Source organism: Argiope bruennichi, chromosome 9, assembly GCF_947563725.1.
Source record: "Argiope bruennichi chromosome 9, qqArgBrue1.1, whole genome shotgun sequence".
Classification (NCBI taxonomy): domain Eukaryota; kingdom Metazoa; phylum Arthropoda; class Arachnida; order Araneae; family Araneidae; genus Argiope; species Argiope bruennichi.
The window spans coordinates 38349292-38373693 of record NC_079159.1 but is presented as its reverse complement, the minus strand read 5'-3'; the positions used below and the strand labels follow the sequence as shown (position 1 = coordinate 38373693).

At 26.3% G+C, this 24402-nt stretch overlaps 1 protein-coding gene across 4 annotated transcripts; it reads right to left on the bottom strand.

The window, feature by feature from the left end:
* Positions 1-83: 83 nt before the first annotated feature.
* On the bottom strand, positions 84-15499 carry LOC129984278 (BUB3-interacting and GLEBS motif-containing protein ZNF207-like). 4 transcript variants are annotated; one of them, XM_056094128.1, is made up of 12 exons: positions 15274-15499; positions 13762-13888; positions 11044-11173; positions 9982-10179; positions 8686-8712; positions 6293-6320; positions 5344-5452; positions 3688-3799; positions 2858-2908; positions 2376-2488; positions 1774-1924; positions 84-1197 (listed from the first exon to the last, which is right to left on the bottom strand). In XM_056094128.1, the coding sequence occupies exons 1-12, from the start codon at positions 15312-15314 to the stop codon at positions 1079-1081; spliced, it is 1206 nt and encodes a 401-aa protein (XP_055950103.1). In that variant the 5' UTR covers positions 15315-15499; the 3' UTR covers positions 84-1078. The 4 variants fall into 4 exon arrangements, with proteins under 4 accessions (XP_055950103.1, XP_055950105.1, XP_055950102.1 ...); XM_056094127.1 differs by having other exon boundaries at positions 85-1197; positions 5344-5464; XM_056094130.1 differs by lacking the exon at positions 8686-8712.
* Positions 15500-24402: the final 8903 nt, after the last annotated feature.

Genomic DNA, 24402 nt, shown 5'->3' with positions numbered 1-24402 from the left:
TGCATTTATAATAAAAGTTATATTATAAGATGAAAAGTTAACAAATGCTTTATGAACATCAATGCTTGACAGAATAATAGAATATTACAAATAGTATCAATTAATGTACTAAAAACAATCAGTGCGGTAACATAAAAAAAAGGTATTTGAAATTGATAGTTTCAAGTACAGTGTTACCATAATAAAAGTTAAGCCATTAAAATTTTGAAGGCTTACATAAATTTCATAGTAACTTCATCGAAACAGGCAAAATCCACAGAAATATAACAGTTGACTATTTACAGCAACAAAAAAAAAAGTTTTAATTAAATCTTTTTCATTATTAACACTCCTTTTCTTCAATAATTACATGACAAAGAATGTTAGCATGTATGTAAGTGAAATTTTTTACAATTAATACACTTGCTTAGCAATTATGTAACCAATTTAAACCCCTATTTGGAGTTACAAAAAATTAAAGCATAATGTATCATTTGAAAGTCATAGTTTTATAAGAATAAGCAAGTTTTAAATGGCAAAGGCAACTAAATAAAGAAATAATATCATCATATTATATTTTTATGAAAAATTGGCAAATATAACACATTATAGGATTACATTTAATTTAAATGAGAGAGGTAATCTGATAAATGAATGATGTATTAGGAACAAAAGAACAGCTATATGGAAAATTTCAAATACTATAAAAATACAATTTTCATGCATTTTAAAAGAAAAACATACATTTACTATTCATTTAAGAACATAACAACTACATAAATAGTCACAAAAGCTTACATATACAAATCACTTAAAAGTACAGGCAAAAATAAGTGGTGAAACAGAATAGTCTAGTTAAGAGTTGCATTCAAATGTTTATAGAAGATTCCATTGTCCTTCTAATTCAAACATTAATAGCATGTTATTTTTAAGCATGTCAAGAAGTTTTTCTTTTTTTGAAGAAATCATCTTAATATTGAACATAGATAAAGTACCTCCTGGTACAAAAGTTCTCAATAAATGGCTCTCCCCCCTCTCCCAATTCTTAGTATAATAAAACACTTTTAGACACTTATCTTTGTGCACTTGTAACGATGATTTAATAAGGACGTGACCCTCCTTGACCCATCATAGGTGAATGCAATGATTGGATATGAGGATACATTGTTGGTGTAGAATATGGTATACCCATTCCTGTTATAGATGTTCCAGTCATTCCTTTAGGAGAAAACAAAATTATCGCATTTAGACATTAATTTCATAAAAACATCAATTATATTTATGTGGCAGTTGCATCATAAAAATAACGAGTAAAATAATAACCAACTTGATTAGATTTTGTTTTTTGGAAATTATAGACTTATAAACTTTTTATATTGTTCACACCATTTCAATCCTCATTTTTAATTTTTTATGATACTAAATACATTTACAAAATCATTTAAAACAGTAATTTGGATGATTTATAACTTATATCATTAGCAATAATTTATATCAGTAAAAGAAAACTTTTACAATAATAAACTTGATATTTATTATTTCACAAAGAATTAAATATGTCTGATTATTTAACACACACACACACACAAACAAACAAGACACCGCATTAATTTATTAAATTTGATATGTCAATAAATAAGTTTGTAAAATTTTACCAAAGTTTAAACTTATAATTAATAATAAAATTTTGTATTAATAGAATTTGTGCCAAAATTAATTTTATAAAACTAATCTTCAAAATATTACTGAACTTTTCTTAGGAAAGAGATACAAAGGAAAATTAAAATTACTAACCAGGTGGCATTGCCATAGTACCTGGTCTCATCATCCCATTCATCATCATAGGGCTACCAGGCATAGGCATTTTCCCAAACATCATAGGTATATGCATTCTATTTACATTTAAATACATTTGATACTTGGGCAATTGAGCTCTTATTTCTTCCTACAAACAATAAAATAAACAACAAATTTAAATAATGACTGATCAACATTACAAACAGGAACTACCTAATTAACAAAATTAAACTAACTTGGATCATACTGCTACAAAATGATAGTTTATACACTGATACTTGACTTGTCTTCAAGGCATTTGTGTACTGAATTATCATATTTCAAAAATTAATTATTTTAATAAAAATTAATTCATTTTGACATCCTAGAATTTAATACAAAAAAATATGGAGTTCATAAATATTTTCAAAGTTTTTTCTTTAATTTTTTGTAGATAATTAAGTAACACTCTTAAAGCAAAATGCATCATCAAATAAGACTGCAAAATAAAAATAATAAATATATAAGCAATTAACTATTAGTCCACAAAAAACTCATTTTAGAGATGAGCTCATAGAATTAAAAGCTGGTAAATCAAATAAATATTTAAAACTGCTTACCAAAGATAAATCATCATCAGGATGTAAAATTTTACCATTAGGATTATCTGCAGGAATGATAAAGGCAGGTCTTTTCACTTCATTAGTAACTCGTGGACTAGACATGATTTCAGCTACAAAATAAAAACACATATGAGAGTTTAATTGTGAATGCATATGAATGATGCTGCCATTTTCCAAATATTACAGAAGAAATTTATAATCTCTGATAATTTTTTTTTTTTAAACCAAATCAAAACATTTGATAATATTTATAAACACATATCACAATTTTAAACTTTATACTAAGAGAAGTGAAAAAGTTAACACTTAAAAGAAACTTCAATAAGTTTTAAAATAAAACTATTAAAAAAATTTATTTATAGAAAGAAAAAGGAATCAACAGCAACATTAATGTTTTGCAATTAGACATATTTATCAATATTCTCCATAATTGCCAAAATATAGATGGCAATAATGCAATGAAATAAAACACGCTTTACCTGAACCATAAAGGATAGGTCCAGCTCCATGTGTTGATGATGTAATACAACCTGTAATAAGGGGAAAAAACCCTTTTTTTAAAAAAAAATTACATAAAATCAATTAAATATAAGCTTAAGATCATTAGATCTAAAGCTACAAATCTGGGCGAGTAGTTATTTATTAGATAGTAAATGTTATTAACAAAGGTTTTCGTTTTCAAGATTTTATTTAGAGTTTTAAGAATTAAACAAAATTTTAACATTTTCTTTCTATAACTTCAGAGTATAATTTAATTTTCTAATATTTTTTACACCATTCTGAAATTAAAAGAAAATTAATAAGTTTTCCACAGACATCTGTTTTATTTATATATATTTTTTTCTCAAATTTTAGTAAATTAAATATATTTAAAAACATTTTACTGTAGTTGCACCTGCTTTTATGTGCATTTGCAGTGATGATATTTATATATTTTGCGTGTATGTTGTATCTGCTACAATTATGAATAAATTCTAAAAATAATATAAAAAGGGATGAATCAATCCTAAAACATCAATATTTTATGATGATTCAGACTAGAAGTTCAAATCCCCTTTATTTTATTTTTTTATATAACAGGTGTGAAATAATTGCCACAGACACATCAAAGCCAAGTTCCAGAACAGCAATAATTCCAAAATAAACTATATGGAAAATAGCCTAGAACCATTTCATCTTAAAAATTTAGTATTACAGCTTTCACATAACTTGGAATTTTTTTTTTTAAATTACCAAATTACCCTAGGAAACTCAAGATTGTTGCATTCAGAAATCAAATTATTATAAGCAATGAGAAAATAAAATGTACCTGTCATACTTGGAGAAACACCCCCACCATAAGCTGGAAAGGTCGGTCGCTGCACAGTGGTCATTAATGGCTTAAAATCTGTTCCTACAGTCATTTGTGATGATGCAGGAGCCTAAACAAAACCATAGCATCAAATAGATCAGTCACAAAAATTTTTATTGATTAATTTAAACATCAACTACTTCGTTAGCTAAATGGTACTCATTTTCATATTTTTAAGATGAAAAATTTAAGAATAATTTTTATTCACACAAGTAAATTCAAAAATTCAAGTTAATTGAAAGCTGAAAGAATTGACTAGTCACTGACTGAAGCAAAAGATACTGCATCATGCTAAAAAGAAAATCTGGTTCAGCCGAGAAACTCTAGTTCATTTTGTTCTTAATATGCAATGCAAAAGAGTGAATGCAATCCATCAACAGCCAAATACAACTTTTTATACTACAACAAATCTACAAACTTATATACTACAAAAAAAAATTATATATATATATATAAATGTGTGCGTGTGTAATGATATTTTAAAATGTAATTTAAACTTAATTAATTTCCTAATTTTTTAGCTTAATTTAGCCTACATTAACTTCATCCTAAAATGTTCTCTTACTTCCAGATCCAATACTGCCTTTTTTATTTAATTAATGCAATGGAAGCTCTGTAAAATTGCTGACATCGACAAGTTCCCACATTCAGAGTGAAGGGATAAAAAATTGTTGAGCTAAGCCATTCTTTTAACAGATCCCTATAATTCCCTTACCAGAATCCACATGCGTAAAGAAATCCTTGTCATCTCACAGTATATAATCACAGGAATAAATCTTTTTAGCTTTTCCTCATTTCACTCTTGTGTCTTCCGTGCTGATGTGCTCGTCGCTTCTGTTTGTACATAAATATTGCCTCCAGGGATGGAATAAAATGAAGATAAATATTCAAAGTGTCTGCTACGTCTTTGGCTACGATTCTGCTTCAAAAATATATGCTCTCTCTCTCACACATACACACACAAATATATATATATATATATATATATATATATATATATATATATATATATATATATATAAATTAGTAGATGCATGGTTGAGAAGAAGAAACTTTTGAAATTTTAAAACTTCAATTTATTTCACCATGAGAGGCATAATTTATGTACAAAGAATAAATAGTAAGAAATATGTTAGTACATTGCAATACAAGCGTATAAGAGATAAAATTTTTTTCTCTTCAATGATTTTACTATGAGATTTTGATAGGGATTTCTTTGACACGTGATTTAGAAATGCGAATCATAGATATCTTTAAAAGACTGTTGCAAACATTCAAGATTTTTGCCCCTTCGCTAGGAGCATAAGAAAATGCTGAGATTAGCAGTTTTATAAAGAGTGTGTAGAATTAATTAAGTAAAAAGTGGGAATTGGATCAGGAAGTATGAGAATAGTTTAGAATGAAGTTAATATAAGCTAAATTAAAATACAAATTAGAAAATTAATTAGGATTTAAATTAGATTAAAAATATCATTATATATATATATATATATATAAAGGAGAAATGTTTAGGAAAATTCTAGGAAAAATGTTTTTAAAATAATTTTGAAATTTTCCATTATACTAAAATATAACTAAATATGTATTTCAATTAACAAAAAGATACATCCGTACTTGTGGAACTGCAGCTGGAAAAAGTGGTTTAGAAGGAGCTTGTACTGTAGTTGACATAGATGAAGGTGGTATAACTGAAGTTGGTGGAATTGCTCCCATCATGGGTAAACTACAATCATAACTAATTGAAACAAATGTGATTAAAAATAATCTTTAAAAATTTTTTATCACACTCACATACATATACAATTAGAAAAATATTATTCAATTTAGATTAATAAGTAATCTGAATATTTACTAATGTGTGAAATTTAGAAATGTTAGTAAAAATTAAAATATTATTTGTTTAAATTTGCTTTAAAAATGGTAATTAGTTGAAAGTAAGGATTGATAAGGTGTTAATTGAACTTCGAAGTATCATAATTCATTTTAAAAAATGCATCTTTGATATATTCGTATAAGTGAGAAATTTCGGAATGTTTCATACAGGTCAGTAAGGAAAAACTGCAATTTTGAAATCTAATAGAAAAATAAAATATTTTTTAAACTTTTCTTTACAAGTGGTATAGGTGCTACACTAATAAAGCCAATAAACCTCCTTGAAACAAATCAGTTCTCACTCTAATCATCCAACTGATCATTTTACATCTTTATGCTACCCAGGTATCCATGCATGTTGAGAAGATTGAAAACTAATAGTAAGGAGTTTTATTATCTCCAAGGTAAGATAAAGGGGAAAAAAAAAAAAAAAAAAAAAAAAAAAAGGCCTTTTATTCTACATAAATGCAAAGAGTGGAAAGCCTTTTTCTATTATTATTTCAAAACTGCAACTAAGGGGAATTTAAGTTTTTCTATAGCACATAATGTAAATGATCAAAATCGATTTAAAAACCAAGAAGGGCAAACAAACAATTCAAATGCATTTATTCAGTTACAAGATTAGTTTATTTTATCTCAATGAAAATTATTTAAATATAATCAAATGAACTAGAATTCAAAAATAACTTACCCTGATGGTATATAACCAGACGGCATTCCTGTAAGTTTTTTAAAAAAAGAAACATTATATTATTCTGATTCAAAATTACATATAAAATTCAGAAATACTATTGATGACATTTTTATTAAGAATAATATATATATATATTTTTTTATGTAACAAATTTTATAACCCATAAGTTTTAAAAACACAGCCATTTTACGATTTAAGAATGTAGAAGACTGAAAAAATGTTAATACTGATTTCATTCGGAAATTTTTAAAGGAAACAAAATAAATTTACAGATAAGTAAAAGATTTGAAGAAATAAAGGCAGGGAAATGATGCGTATGAATTTTAAAACCACTTTAATAATATATGTAATACAAAATTTCAATCAAAATTTGTTTAAATTTCATTAGAATACAATAAGAAGAGGGGGGGGATTATTTTTTGGGGAGTATACAAATAAATAAAAATAAGTAATCACTTATTTGTAATTAATATATTATCTTTACTTGATTTTCTTACAAACTGTATTCTTACAAAGAGTGATTTAGAAACTAACCTATTACAAAACAGGAATAAATCTGTTTTGAATACTGAATGATTCAGATATATAAATCCATGGATAAGTAGTTCAAAATGAAAAGTCTTGATATTTTTCTGTTGCTTTCACAGTAATTTTCATCAAGTAAAAATTATGTTGAAGATTACCACTTTTTCAGCAGCATATAATACTTCAAATTACACATAAATACCCTAAGTAAGTTGTTAACTTTGCACTAATTTCATATAGAAAAATTAATATAAAAAAAAGCATATTTCATATATGACTATTCACATATGACATATATGACTAAAACAATCTAAGAATATGACTCACATTTTAACTGCTGTAACACTAACAGAAAAGCATAAAAATTTATACAAATAACTAATATTTGTAATTCAGGTAAATTTATAATAGTGAAATATAAAACATATGAAAGAAAAAAAAAAAAGTGATATTTAATATTAACCCTGCATCAACTATAGTAATTAATTTTTAGCCACTTCATTGATAACAAAATCACCTTTTTTTCTTTTTAAAGCAAGTGTAATGAAATTAGCTCATTATAAAATACACATTGATTATTTAAAATTATTATTATTTAAAGTTCATTCTAAAAATAATCACAATTGAAATTAAAGCACAAGAGTTAAAATGTTAGAAAAATAAAATAAGAAATTGCTTAAGAGGAGAAATACAGTAAAACCTCTTTAAAATGTAGTACAAATCATCAATAAAAACAATATATTATTAAATAGTGAACCAAAATATAATCAACTACTCAAGCTAGACACTATAATGGAAGGAGTCTAATTTTTAATTCAATTTCATAATTATTTTATGATAATACATTTATAATATCAAGACATATTAATATTTTTAAATTTTTAAAAAAATTCATTTTCCAAAAATAATTTAAATGAAATAAAAATTATAGTACTTACAATAACCATTTTTATGTAATCATACATGCTAATTCTTCCATTCTTGAATTATTATCACAGAAAGTTTAACAACAAAATGGAATTCTTATTGATTGTATAGCTACTTCAGATTTTTTAACAATACATAGAACTTGATAGATGCATGAACTAGTTTTATTGTTTTAAAAAAAGAAGTTTGAAAATAATTGCACAAATTTTAATCTTATTTCAAAAACTTTTATTAGTGATGATTGCTTAAGAATTAGATTTTTAGGTTCTCTTAAGTCTTTGAATTCTGAATTAATACTCTTAAAAATTTTTTCTCCAGTGACATGATGTTGATCCATCTTTTTGATGTTTTTTCCTAACACTTTTTGATGTTTTCTATTGCTTATTTTATCATGATTTTCACTGTCTTTGTCACAGTAAGTATATTTAATGAAATCTTCAATTAGCTGTAACTAATTTACACCACAATTCATATAATCATCAAAAATAGTTATTATTCTGAAATATTTCCAATCATTTTTTACTTTGTGTATCTGTTCTTAATATAATCATTTTATTCATTTCCATTTCATTTCAGGATAGAAACAATTTTTACTACCTCTAAAACATTATTTTTAACATTTCATATTTTCTCAATATTATTTTGCAAAGGAATTCAACAAAGGATTGTAGAATTATGTATGGTTTCAAAATATAAAAAATAATAAGACTTTACACATTAGTAGAAAAAAAATAAAAAAGAAGTTCGGTAATAATGTGTCAATTAATAAAAATAAATTACGCACTAGTGAATATCAGAGATATTTCATAAATTTTTTTAAACACTATTGAATTGAATCATAACAAAAGTTCAGCGTATTGTCAGTGGCAAACCAGTTTTTAAAAAGGTTTCACTGTAAAATTAAGAACAAACTCTCAAGATCAAAAGAGTAGGCCCACCTTTATTCATGCTGGTAGATGGCAAGTCTTAAAAGAGAAAGAGAAAATATTATTGCAAGGCAATATAAAGAAAGTATAAAAGATGTGAATTTTATTTTACAAATATAGCTGAGAGAAAGAAAATGAAATCTGAAACACTGACATCAGTCACCACACGTTCAACTACAAAGTATTATTTCATAGAATAATTAAATGTATGAGATTACCAAAAAAAAAATTCTATTTTTTAATTATCTATTACAGCTATAAAAAAATCATAATTTTATTTAGAAAGAAACAATTATTAATAAAATTTAAACAAGATTAGCAGTATTTAATTTAAAATGATAATTTATACAAAATAGGCAACCCTAATTTTACACCATACAAATCATATTTTACTGAATAATGATAGCTCATTACATAATTCTTTTGAATGTTAAAAGTTTTTAGTAAGTGCAAAATAAGTAGTATCACTCTATTTAATGAAAATGGAATACATCATAATCAACAGCAAAGTGAAACTGCAGAAAACAAATATTTGAATGGATCGCTGCAATAATCAATTAAGCTAAATGGGGGATGATTTTTTTTCTGAGTAAACATCACATTTAAAAAATCTTTTATTAAATAGCAACATTGGTATTTAATTAATTTAAAATGAATCTACCACTGAAAGAATATTTGTTTACATAAATGATAGCTACAGAAAATGGGAGAGAAAACTCTGAATCGGATTTACAGGCAGTGATAATTACTAAAAAATAATTTTCAATCACATGTACAGCATTGACAAATTCTTTGAATCTCTTTTAACAAGAAAAGATTGCCGGAAACCATTTGTAGTAAAAAGTTCAAAAAGTGAACTCAGAAGAATTGCACAAGAATACAGCTTATTCTAATGTATCAATATGAAACAAAAGTAGCTTAAAAACACAGTTTTTCCTTTTATGTTTTTTTTTTGGTTACTTTTAGAGCTTTTTTAATACTTGGGATTATATCCATTTATCAGTAACAAAGAAATAAGTAAGAATTATTCCTAATATAACAAATGAAAGTTATAATAAACCAATAAAAATCAGTATTTTGCAGTTTTTAATATTCTTCTTGTTCTTGCGTACAGCCGACCACCGCGCCAGGATTTGTTGTATCCGACTGAGTTTTTAATATTAAAAATAAAATGAAAAAGTTAATAATAAGATAGCTACTAACTATAATAATATACTACAATGAAATGCTGATTAGTTTGCCTAAACAAAACCCATACAGTATTTTTTTTAATAAATAACTAAATAAAATAATTTAAAAAATCCTTACCCATTGCCATGGGTCTCATATGGCCCACAGCTGGATGGCCAGGCATAGGGGAACCATATGGCATACCTGACATCATACCTGGCACTGATATACCAGTCATCATACCAGATGTTGAAGTTGCAGTAGACGTAGTAGCTGGTTTTTTGTTGCTGGACTCTGATCCTGAATTTGAATTTTCATCTTCCTCCGTATCTTCATCTGAAATATATACTTACTCTTTAAATGATCATGATTAAAGAAAATGATTTAAAAGTTATACAGAGAAACACAAAATGCTTTTCTTTTTAATAAAACCTAATACACAAAATTGAAAATATTATCATCTTCGAGAAATATTTTACTGATAATAACCAAAAGTTTTTGCTTCATGTTACAATTCATTACTCCAATAATAAGCATATATTTTAAAATAAAAAATTATATTGATGAGTTAAACCAAAATCTGCTTATGTTTTAATTTTAAATTAACTGTATATTTTTTTAGAGATGTAATAATTCACATTTATAAAAAAATTACTATTTACAATAATTAAAATAAAAGGTAAAAATATATTAATTATCAAAATAGATTATGAATAAATATACTTTGACTAATAAGTAAAACTAAGAAATTCACACAATTACCCATATTCATCCAAACATGAATACTACATTTTATATAATTCTAATCCTGCTTTGAGAATTCTTGCATGTTGTTTTTTCAGACAAATACCAACATTTTGTAACACCATTTTTAATCTATGCACACCAAAGCTCTGATTTTTTTTAAAGAAAAGATATGATTAGTCTATAGTGCATTTCTTTTTTAAATCTGTTGATTAGGTTGAAAAATCTTATGTTCTTAATCAATCTGATCAGTCAATAAATTGACGATATTTTTAATAAATTAAATTCTTACTGAAAGTGGTGAGCTCTTTCAAGTGTAATAGTTTCAGTATCTGAAAAACACCATATAACAAACAAACAAACAACCCCTCCCACCCTCAAACTCCTTTGAGGAAATGCAAAAATAAATTAGTTTAATTAAGTAAAACATATATAAATATAATAAATCATATTCACCCTTGCTACCACCTTTTTCATGCTCCTTTACATCACCTGTTGGGATGCCTTCCATGCCATAAATTTCAATTTCAATATTATTTCGAGTAGGCAAAGCATTGGGAACATTTTCAACAGTTTGTTTATGAACCTAAAAAATAGAAAAAAAAAAAAGTTTTAAAATACAAAGGATGAGATTTAGATTTATTTTGAAGGATAACATTCAGATCAAAGCATTCAATTTTAAAGTAGATCAAGTACTCTTTTTTAAAATTGTACTATAACAAATAGTAAAATCTTTATAATGTTATAGATGTTAAAAAAAAGTTATAATGAAATGAATGAAAGAATACCAACCAGTTATTTCAGACGAAATGTAGTTTAGACAATTCTTTGGCAATGAGTTCTTTTTTTGGAGAATACATAATATTCATATTTTAAATCTAAGGAGCATTTAGTTTAATAAGAAAAAAAAATGCTAAATTGACAATTTTGAAATTTTTTTCAAGTAATGTGCTAAAAAGTATGTTTTTACTGCTACTATAGTTGTATATAAGAGTTGAATTTTTTTATTTGCCTGATAAGACTAAAACACAAATAAAATCACAGATGTAAAATCAAACTCAAAATAAAAAAAAATATTTACAGTAAAATCCTATTTCCCATGACTATCTTTGAATAAAACTGTGATGTAATAAATAAATAATAATATATTCTAATTTTTACTATACCATTCAATTTGAAATTTATAAGAAATTAACTTTTACAATGAATAAAATATACATTTCAATATATAATGAGACCTAAAAGCAAGACAATTTCGTCCAAGTAATTTTAAGGAAATTAACTAATAAATATAAATTATCTGCATCTGAATTCAGCATGAAAAACAAATCAGCAGTTTGAAACATTACTAATACAAGATATACTGTTAAAAATTTATTTTACACTACTGTTTGGTAAGATTTCCAAAAATGCCATGATAACATTCTTCTCTGTTAATATTATCAAATATGGATATCCAATTTTGGAGAAAAAGTAGTACAAATAAAGTTAGTGGCACCTAAAATAGGTATATTTTTTACTTTGTAACATTAATAACGGTTTTACTTGCTATTGAAATCTTGCAGCTTCATCAAAATGCTGTAAATTAAAAATCTTATGCTTGGAGTTACATATATGATGAAAGGTAAATTATGCACATAATGTCAATAACATTTTAAATGTCATCCAACAAACATTTTAACCTTTAAAATAATGACTTTCACCCTTTTTTTGTTGTGGCACACAAAGAAAAAAAGTTTAAAAGTTGTTTACTTACCTATAATATACTGTGTAAAATAGTTTATGATAATAATTTTGAATAAAATGTAAAATAAAATAATATAATAAGTACTACAATAAAATAATATAAGAGTACGTTTATTAAAGGATTAATTACAAGGTAATAATAAGAATACTTTTAATGAGAAATTTGAGCTTGATGTTTTTTGATAATTCTATTTATATTTGGTTGTAAAAATCACATATTTAACACATATTTTGGTTGTAAAAATGTGGTTTGGTTTGGTTGTAAAATCACATATTTAACACAAAATTTGGTTGTAAAAATCACATATATATCACGTATTGTCGTCTACATTTAACAGTCTCAATCTTTTTTTCGTTTTTATGTTGGTAATATTGAAAATCCGAATTCACACAAATAAGATGTAGAAAATTATAATAATATTTTTAAAGCTTTTTTGTCTATCATGGGATAATTGCATCTAATGTTATTCCAAAATAAATTAATTGATTCTTCCGAATATTTTAAAATTAAATCTCAATTATTAGAAAGCAAAATTAGTTCTTCCTCTTCATTCAAAATTAATTTAAATACAGAAGTATTCGTTATCACAAATGGATAACGAACCCAATCAAATTTTTTCATAACTAAATTTGGGAAATAATGAATAATTCTCCCCTCTAATGTTGTCAAATAGTCAATAACAGTTTTTAACTGTTGTGAAAACAATTTTCTTTTACAGTGCACTTGTCTTTAATTTAAACAAACTTTACTCGTAATTAAAAAAAAAGCATTATAATTTTTACTATGTACATTTCTAAAATTTATAGCACACTTTAAGAATTTGGCAACACATAAAAGTGCTGCGACACAGTGGTTGAGATTCACTGCTTTAGAGTCTAGCAATTTTGGTATTAGAATTAAGCAAATTATATAACAATAGCTACTGGCAAATATATCCATATTCAAGTTAAGCGAGTATAAAAGCAACTCAAAAGGCTTGTTTGTTTGTCATGTAATCATAATGACATTTTAGGGCACAGAAATTTTTTGAAAATACTAAATTTTAATAGAGACTCATAAAGAATATGATTCTCAGAAGAATTTATAAAACGCTGCTAATCTATGACATCACCTAATGCAGCGTCTTGTAGGAATTTATTCCTATTAAACACTTTATTTGATTATTTCAAATTTTTTCTCAGTAAATGGGATTGAAACTATCTCTCTCTCTTTTTTTCAATAAGTTCAGGAAGAGTTCCAAAACTACATTAACTTTTTCTTATATCCTGTTATTTATCAAAATAAGAACTGCAATAAAATATTCCAAAATAATGTCAATATGCATTTTTTACAATATGGCAGAAATATACAAATTTATTAAATCTTATTACACATTTTTATACAAGGACAGCTACATTTGCTAAGATTCTAGAAACATGTATACTTACTTGCATGCAATGAATTGCTAAACCTGGTCCAGTATAAAGCTTTCTCTTGCATAAATGGCATCTAAAATGTTTTGCCTTTTGATGCTGAATGAGAATTTTTTCATCAACAAACTCTCGATTGCAGTACCTTAATAACGTTAAGAAATCTAAAGGATTGGCATAAATAAAGCACCAACATAAAAAAGGGCTAAGTAAATTACAAACAGAGAAATTTAATATTGGACAGTCATTACAAAAAAATAATATTTTCTTGTTGAAAAATTATTTATAGTACAAGCATTATAAATATAGTCTAGGAAAAAATAATAACAAAAGTATAAAATACTATTCAGGTAAATCTAATTTTACAATTTATCTAAAAAAAAACTAAAAACACTAGAAGTTTCAGTAAGAGAAACTTATAGTAATTAGGTATTAATTTGGATAAAAATGAAATTAAAATTTAGGACAAATTTAGCAGTATCAATAACAGTTCTTACAAGAGACTTGTGAACCCTGGAACAACAGATGTATATGAGGGTACCCTCTTTATTGTTTCTTTCAACTTTAGCTATTTTTTAGTTAATATTTTTTTTAATAATTGATTTAGTTCCATACAATTTAACCGCAAATATTTCTATAAGTGTCTTAATGATGAGTGCTAAATTATATATGTTCTTGCATAATACTGTTAAACCAAAAAGAATATGACATTCCAAGATTTAATCTTCAAGACAATCTGGCCAGACAACATCTGATATCTCCGATACATTCACTGGTTTTTATTTAATTAGAAATAAATTTTATTTCAAGTAAGTATACAATCTCCTAACTTGAAAACATATCATTAGTGAAGATTAAAACTTCAATTTTTTAAATAAAATTACCTATATAAAGATAATTGATCATTTTATTTTTTTCTCAATTGGGACATTGCCTTGGTTATAGTTAGGCTGTTATAACAAAAATTAATAAACAGTGGTTGCATATTAAAATAATTTTATCTTTAAAAAAGTGTTAATGTTTTATTATCAATTTGTTTTCATCAAAATAATACGCTATTTTTTTTCTAACACTTCGATTATTTAACTCATTTTTATATAAAAATTGGATGATAAATAAAATCATCTTCATTTTATAATAATAATTAACTGAAGGTTTGAAAAAATATTCTCATTTTATATGTAAAATAAAATAATTTCTTTATAGATAGTATAAAAAGACGAAGAACTTTTAAGCTATCTATAAGAATTTATAGACAGTTTAAAATAATACGAAATCCGAAAGCATCTGTGTAAAATGAAGATATATTTATTCTCTCTTAAGAAAAGGAATTCGGATTTCTTTTAAAGGACATTTTCATTCCTGAATTCTATGGCTGACGTAACTATTGCGAAACATTTTTTAATTTTGTAAATGTCATTCATCTTTTTTAAGATAATCTATACAATCTCATAATATAGAAATTTGGTTAAAGTAGCAATAATTCTGAAAAACACAAGAAATTATGATCAAAATATGTTCAGAGGATACCAGCACCAAGGCTTTGAGGGCTTCTTCCTTTTGCGCCCCATTACATTGTTTTGAAATTCAAATTCTCTTTAAATCTTAGTAGAGTTGATATATAAGAAGAATTATTATATAAATATATTGATAAATTATCAAATAGGTGGTTTTGTTTCACCAAAAGAAGCTACATTTTCTTTATTTAAAATAGCAACTTTCTGGAATAGACATTTATTCCGGTAAATTCACGAAAACAATCTTCTTTTTGTTTCTGGTTCGAATCAAATCACTTCACTTCTTTTAACATTCCGAATTTGTGCGGTTTTCGGTTGTATTCACCAATCGTGATGATTAGTAGTCGCTGTTCAGAGATCCAATAACGTAACGACAGCCCCAAAAAAAATGTATTTTTTTCTTTCTTTCTTTCTGTTTGCTTTTTGTACCAGTTCTTATTCTTGATAGAGCGAAATCGAGTGATCAAAATTTGATCATTTGTTTTCCGGATGAATTACAGAAAGAGAATTTGAGTTAAGCAAGTGCTTCATATAATGATTTTAATACTACTAGTTACTTAACTGAGATTATTAAATAATAATAACTGAAACTATTTAAACTAACATTAATTTTTTTTTTTTTTTTTTTTACAAATTGCAAGAAAATTATTAAGGGTTAAAGGTTTTTTACAGAACATAAAATGTATATTTGCAATTCCTGCTTTAAAGAAAACTCCAGAATTTTAATCTCAATATATTTTATAGAAAATCATTTTTTAAGTAAATATTAATCTATAAAAAGGTTTGAAAATTTCATTTTTTTGAAAAAAAATTATTGTTAGATTTTATTTTAAAGTAATTTAATTATTCACGCAAAGAAAAACGTTTGGTATTTTTGAATCATTTATCTAATTGGATATCTGGAATGAAAATTGTTTCTTCATAATGGGTCAATCGAATAATGTTTGTTTATTTGTCACGATAAACCCAAAAGTTTTGTTCTATCAAACCTAGTGTTAACACGTTTAAAATATTTTCTTGGCATTCTTAAATAGAATTCAAAGAAATTGTATTGGAATTCGTCCAACAGATATGTCGAGAGTCGTTGTATATGTATAACCGACGAAGGGACTCAGTATGCTGCGAGAGTGTAAAGAGTTATCAATCTCACTAGATCTATATAAATCTACTATGATTTTGGTTGAAAATATTTCAGAGGAAATAATTTACGCCACCACTAATAAAGTTTGCCTCAAGTAATGTAAATCTGATTTAGAATTTGGAACTATTTTAATTTAATTTTCAAACACAAAAATAGTATCCGGTGGTCAAATTATAAATTTTAATTATGATAATAGACGTTATTTGTATATCTTAAAAACTTTTTTTACGTTTTTTTTCTTCAATTCATTCATTTTAGCTTTTATCATATAGGAATATTCAAACATATGTGACAAATTTAAATATGAAAAAAATTTAATTAAATATTTTTAGGAGTTTGTAATATTGCGTTCCAGTGCAATAAGGAAAATAGTTTTAAGAGCAGCTTTAACGGATGTTTTATCTAGGACCACCGACCTCGACGTCAAACTTGGCAATGAATTTGGCGACAAAATCAAAGAATTCAGAAATTATAAGAAACTTTTATGACGTTTGGTCTAGAAGTTTCTGTGCATTGTCATGGAAATTATAAAAGACGAAGCTAAGAGTCAGGCAGTATTGAATCAATGAGAGTAGCAGACTATAGAGAGGCGCGAGTAGTTATGCGAGGTCTCTTTCCAGTGAGTGCCTTATAAGTATTTTATGTTTATTTATGACCTACCAGTTTAATGTTGCTGCTTCGCGAGTGTTGCTTTTGTGAAAGCCTCGATTTATTTTGGTATTGTAAATTCCTGCTTTCGTGTAGAATAAAAGTATGTTCTTTCTTACTAAGCTTGTTGGACAATTTCATTGTATACATATACAATGGATTTTTGGATTATTTTCCATATCAATATTTACGAATAGAGAGTGCAGATTTGTATCCATTCACATATATCCAATATGGTGTATTTCACATTAAAAAATATTACTTTCAATTTATAATAAACAAGTGTATTACAAAAAGGGCATAAGCACAAAAGACAATTTGTTAAGTTGCATTGAAAAGTATGTAAACCTGCTCATAGTAACAATAGATGGTAATGACATTAGTGCAGCTGATTTAGCCTTGGTAAATTTTTTTTTAAATTTTCTAATATATGACGCAAATCTAATTTTCTTGACTGATCATTTTCGCATTCCTAAAATCTCAAGGTTTAGAAGGGAAAGTCTATTCTGCACTATCGTAAGCGAATTTTTAACAATTCGATATGAACTGATACTTTTGCAGGCAATTTTGAGAGTACACGAAATTTTTTTTATTAATCATAAAATGCATCAGTAACTTGAGAAACGTACTATTGCAGTTGTAATAATGTTTTTAGATTAGATACATATTTTCTTCTTTCAAAGACTTGGACACATATTCTCCAATTTGACTTTTTAATCTTGTGGTTTACTGCTATATATTATGCAAAAGCCACAACACTTTCTACATTCAAAAAATTTTGGCTACTGTGATAATCTTTTATTCCTACTAACGTCCAAGACTCATGTATTCATGCACACAACACTTGAAAATAGGGGGAAATCGAAAAAATTTCACATTCACATATTTTATCACTGACGGGGAGCCATAGCACTCCTACCCTCCACTGACACCACCTCTGCTGATTCAGCATCATAAGATCTTGATATCTCAGTAGCTTAATGAGGACAAGTGATAACCGGAGCATAATATAATTTTTCTTTCCCATTAGCTTAGCAAATTTAAATAGCGCCAGGGGTATGATATTATTCTTTCACCCCTTCAGCATACTTATCTTTAAAAATAACACAAGTGGCTCAAACGCTCTCTTTAAGTCCGATTCGTGGATTTTCATTTTAGCATGATCATTTCTTTAGGAGCCCACATTATTTATAAATAGCATTATGTGAAAACCGACATGTGAAGGAATGGGGGGAGAAAATTAGAATTATAAAGCTACCATAAGACCAGCGAACAGATGTTCATCCATATGAAAGACGTTGCTTCAATAAATTGCTTAAAATAAAGAATTACAATGGTCGTTGCAATAAAGCTAAAACCTGGGCATTTTGTGATATTTTGGACTAGATTTCCGCAATTGATTTTAAAATAAATAATATTTAAACTTTACAATAGTCTTTAGTTGTAATAGCAAACACGACGTATGACATAAATCTACGGAATACTGAAAAATTGAATAAAAATATGTCTGCTTTTATGAATATCATTTACTCCAAGTTAGACTTTTAAAAATCGAAATTCTTTGCTCTTTGATAGAACCACAAATTTTCAAACAAATAAAGTTTCTTATGAACAGGTTGTCTGTTATATTTATTTAACATCCGCCAAGTTACATAAATTCAGTTATGTTATAAATCTTGCCAGACACATTAGATAATGCATTATGTAGAAGGTAAATGTGTAAAATTCTTTCTTCAACTTTAGTTTTGAGATTCAGCTTTATCATTGAGCCAATTTATATTATAGAATATATTTCTATTTATGCATCACTCAAAGTTTCATCAGATTAATTTGCTGTGATTTTGATTATTCTAATACAGTATAATCATAAATGGATTTAAAAAAAAAATTCAGGCATCAATACATTATTAGATAACACATTTAGCATTAATAATTTAGATGCAAAATATACATTAAATTTACTTCATGTACATGTGAACACAAAGAATTTCAACCATTCACAAAGTTCTGATTAATATTTTAGTTTACCGTTATTTTTGTCAGAATAAAAGTATACATTTTCTCCCTTAACACAATGCAAACGAACAGCAAAAGTGGATCAAATGAAACTGAAAAACAATAAATTTTAGTGATAAGATTAACATACTGAATAAAGATTTATTTTTATACCCTTTTGAAAAGAATTTCGAACCTTTAAGAACAATTATTTTTAGTAAACTACATTTAGATGCATTATTACGAATTGCAATACTTCTTATTGATTTTATTTCCCCATTTAATATAGTAGGTTGATTTTTTTTTTCTAAGCCAATGTAATTAAATTCTCTTTGTAATGTTTAAGCAAACAAGTCCTAATATACATTTTTGATCATGAAAATGGTTACCTCTGAAAGACATCCTATAGAATAATTCTAATTCTTAGATACATAAAAATTCTTATATATATATAATCATTTGTATTCTTCTTAAAATTATATTCATATAAGCAGCAGCAAAATATAAGAAGACTAACAGCTTAAAAAAGTGCTAATGCAATTTAAAGATATGAATGAACATTTATGGTGATGTTTTGCAATTTGATTTCCATGTCTGTACCTTAAATACACGTCATCAGTCTAATCGTCTTGCGATCAAAAAACATTTGTATAGACACTATATCTTCAGTAAAATATGCAAGATGAACTCATTTACATTTATAAGTGAATGAAAAGCACTACCATAAGCTGAAGTGCAATAAAAAATCTTCTCTCAATGCTCTTAAATATTTCTTTGCAGAAAAGAATCAAAATTCTCTTCAAAATGTTTACTATAAATGTAAATTATCATGAATGAAATACCAACCAATTTTAAAATGAATATTATAACTTTACAGTTTTTTTCAAAGTGCCCCAATAATAATTTAAAAAATACCATTACCAACATTCAGAGAATATCGAGATTTTACATATCTACATATGGAAGCAGCCCCTTAACAGAAAATGTCAAATATCTCCTGATGTAATGGTAATATATAACTTAAAATTTGTACTCCGGGGAATTTTTATATGAGGAATACATTCATGTCTTGCCACTGAAAAATTTTAAGTTTGTACAATTTTAAATATGTAAACAATCACTATGAAAATTTTAGGTTCAGTGTTTTTTTTTTAGTATTTCTTGCTATTTTTAATCTTCACATAGGATCGTCGATAGGAGTGAATAAGCCTCTACTGTCTCTTGGCAGCAATATCTTCTGATTCTGTTATGGATTAACATTACATTTACATTAAAAATGAAAGTAATTCGAACATTTTACGAGTTGTAACAAATTTGGAACAATCCGTATTTTGCACAGTTCTCTTTGGGATAAGCATTTTAGTATATGAGATGTATATTGTTGAAAAATGAGTGAGTATTTATCCAGGAAAAAAGAGGGAGGGAAAGTATTAGTATATGTTGACAATCCTGAATTACTCAGGATTCTTTTCTTTCCTCAGTTTACTTTTTGATATATTTGTTAAGTAAAACCTAACGATTTTGCTTTATCATATACTAGCCGGATTTGGCAACCAGCCAGTTCGCCAATCTTAATGCTGGTTAAAATTTTAATAATTAAATATTTTAAAACTGCAAATTTTAATAGTCATAATTTACTTATAATATTATAAAGGCCTTCAGCCATAACGTAATATGTATCTCTCTAATTTTCTATTAGCTCCTGTAGAATTTATCCTTTCAATTAAAGTGGAGATGATTAAACTGCAATAAATATAATATTTTTTTTTACTGAAACGAAGCATTTTTTTAAATATGAGTACTGAAAACAGAGTCGCTGAGTATTTAAAACTTATGGGCACTAAAGAATATTTTTCTTAATTATATAATACCTCAAGAAGTTTTCAACAAAATTTTTCCAGATTCATCATGAACAGATCGATTAATTAACAATGCTTAGTTTTAAATGCATCAAACACTAAAAAAATAAGCAGAATCGTTTGAAATAATCTATCGAAAACATATTAAGCTGTCAAAACCGTCCGTATCCGTTGTCAACAATCAGAACACATTGCGCATGCGTGAATTTTCAACGCCATTTATGGTAACGCAAATGCATGAATTTTCCACGCCAGTTGGGGTAACGCTATGCAGATTAGAAATTTTTAATTTCCTTTATTCTGTTTTATTTTAATTCAAAAGTACTTCAGAATGAATCTGAAAGATTGATTAATTAACAATGTTTAACTTTAAATGCATCAAATCTTAAGAAAATAAACAGAATCCTTTGAAATAATCTGCCGAAAATTTCTTAAGCCTATCCTCTTTAGCGTGGGGAAAAAAAAAAAAAAAAAAAAAAAAAATGAAACCTTACTCATTTTGCGGTGGGGAAATGAAAAGATTTTTTTGGCGGGAAAGTTAGTTTTTAATTAATAATTAAAATTCTAATTAAAAATTCAAAAAAGGGACCCCAGGTGCACATTCCCGACCTCCGAGGTATGCATGTGCCAAATTTGGTAGCTGTAGGTCAAACGGTCTGGCTTGTAGAGAGCTTTATATAAGTATAGATAATGTGAGTGTGTGAGACATGTTTTCTTTTCATTTCTTGGGAAAATTAAACACTTTTCATAATGTTATACACCTGTTAAAAAATGAAATGCTATAACACAAAATTTTCATCAGTATAATTAACAAAAAGTGTAAATGTAATGCAGCAAAAAGAAAACACACAAATTACAAAAAAATGTTTTTAATATTTCTGGAAATTTCATTATTGGTTACAAACTGAGTGAAATAATTTCAGTTTTATAATTCATATAAAACTGACAACGGTCAATACAATTTCATTCTGCAGTTGACAGTGAAAACAAAATATCTGAACTTGATTCAGAATTCAGCCTTTCATTGCCGTTTCCATTATTCTGCGAGGATAAATATTCCTGGAAAGCTAAAAAGATTATTTCTGTTTTGATACACGCAAAAAGATAATGTTTGTGGTCCAGTTAATTTTTAAGTAATAAAATTAACAGATGTATCTACAATAACTGCAGTATTCATGTGTAGTTTAATAATTAATTGAAATGTTAATGGCTGAATTTCCAATGGTTAAATTTTGTATTAAGATATTTAAATACAGTAAGTGATCGGATAATGGACAGTTTGATATATATGTACAACACTGAATACTTTTGTGTCAGGTGTTTATATATATATACAAGCATGGGCAAAAAAACACATAAAGCAATATTCTAAGAAAACAGTGAAGAAATATTCCTTCTTGCAAGTCTATAACTAGTTCTATACGGTATGATATTCCTGAAATTATGAATGAAATAGTATAAATGCCAGATGTTTGTACATTTAGAAGTGGAGAATGTAATAAAGTAGATGATACTGAAAAAAACGTAATGAAACGTGAAAATGATCGAATTCCAAATTCAAGGAAATCATGGTATGAGGGGGGAAAGCAAAACAACACGTTCAACACTCAAGAACCTCTTAGATCATTATTAGATTACCTGATATCTGTCATTAATTTTTTTTTTTTGTGAAGATGTAAAGGAAGTCAGAATGCCATTTAAACTATATTAAAGCCAATAGTTTATTTTTAAAACAATGATAATGGTATTAATAACAAAGATATGAACGATGATAATGCAATACAGATAATGTATTGCTGTTAATACATATAAATTAGTGTAATGTGTGTGTACAATAAAGTTTAAATTCAATCAAATAGTCAGGGAAAAAAAAAAAAAAAAACAGTAAAATGACAATTTGTTAAGGAAAATGCTTTTTAAACAGATTAAATTCATTAACCGATCACCCACTGTATTCAGTACTTTGGAAAGTTTAACATTTCAACAAACAAATAATGTTTTGGAATATATAACTAATGGTCTCTGAAACTTTTTGGCAAACAACAATGATATGCATGATAGAAGTTATACTAAACCAAAAATTTTTAATGTTTATTTAAAGAACACTTTTTCAGCAAATTTATGCCAGATGCTAAGAAATAAGTTTTTATATCAGAATAGTGAATGCATTAATTAAATAATCATATTGCAATTAAAATATGTTTTGCTGAATGTTCTGTTTCATATTGTACGGTATATCACAAATCATTCCGAACCAGATTACCACAATTATAAATACATTATTCATGTATTCTGAATCACCTTGTATACCTTCACAATAAAACTGTAATTAAAAAAAAAATTTAAATAATAAAGTTCTTTACGATGTACTGAGATTTCAAATTGCATTCCCATTTAAAACAATTACTAGAAAAATAGTGAATGAGCAGTAAAAAATAAACCCTAATTTTTAATAAGAATCGTTGCTTCAGTACCTATCAATTTTTTGAAAGGCAGTTTCAATTTATTATTCTATTTTTATTGCATAGTTTGGTTTAAAAAAATTTTCAGAGAAACATTAAAATGACAATCAACATGCAACGTTAATCACCGATTATCACATCCACGAAACATGTGCTATATACATGGTGTTTCTAAATGTATGGTACAAATTTTAAGAAGTGATAGAACACATCTAAGTAAACAGAAATCACCATACAATGCATGATTGGAAGCTGTAGCAGAAGAAAGAATCTAATATAAGAGCTGATCACCCACTGCAATTTCATTTGAGAATTATCAGTGAACAGGAAGATTCAAATAATCACAAGGAAATGAATGTGAATTATATCTTTGAGCTACATACAAGAATTTAAGAAAATATTGAAGAATATATTTCCAGAACTTTCTAACAATAGCTTGCCAGACCCTATCATTTTCTAATTATTGAAACCTTTAGGGCTAAAGTATTACATTCTCGCAATAAATAACTTTAGTATAAACTGAATGGTATCTGATAATAAAGATGAATAAGTGTGCTTACAAATATGCATGTTGGTGCTCTAAAGCTAGACTGTTTGACTTAAAACCATCAAACTTAGTACATATGTAAATTGAAGGGTGGGAATGAACACCACAGTGATTTTTTTCTTCAAAATTAGGGCATACTTTTTTGCAATAACTTCCAGAAATATTACAGTTCAAAAATAACTTTCCCATCATCTTAAAAAGAAATAAATAAATAATGATGCAAATTTTTTTTTACATTTAAATATTTTTTTAAAAAAAATTATGTATTTTTTTGACAACAATACAAAGCTATGCAAGAAAAGAAACATGCAAAATAATGAAATTAAAATTCAGCCTTCAAAAAAATCATTGCTGGCAAAGCAAATTTCATGCAAGAAAGCTATAAATATAGTTCTTAAAAGGATACAGAAAATTTAAATTTTTTTTAAAAATATACTATTAACATGAAGAAAAAAATGCAAAATTTTATATAGCTAAAAGGTTATAAACA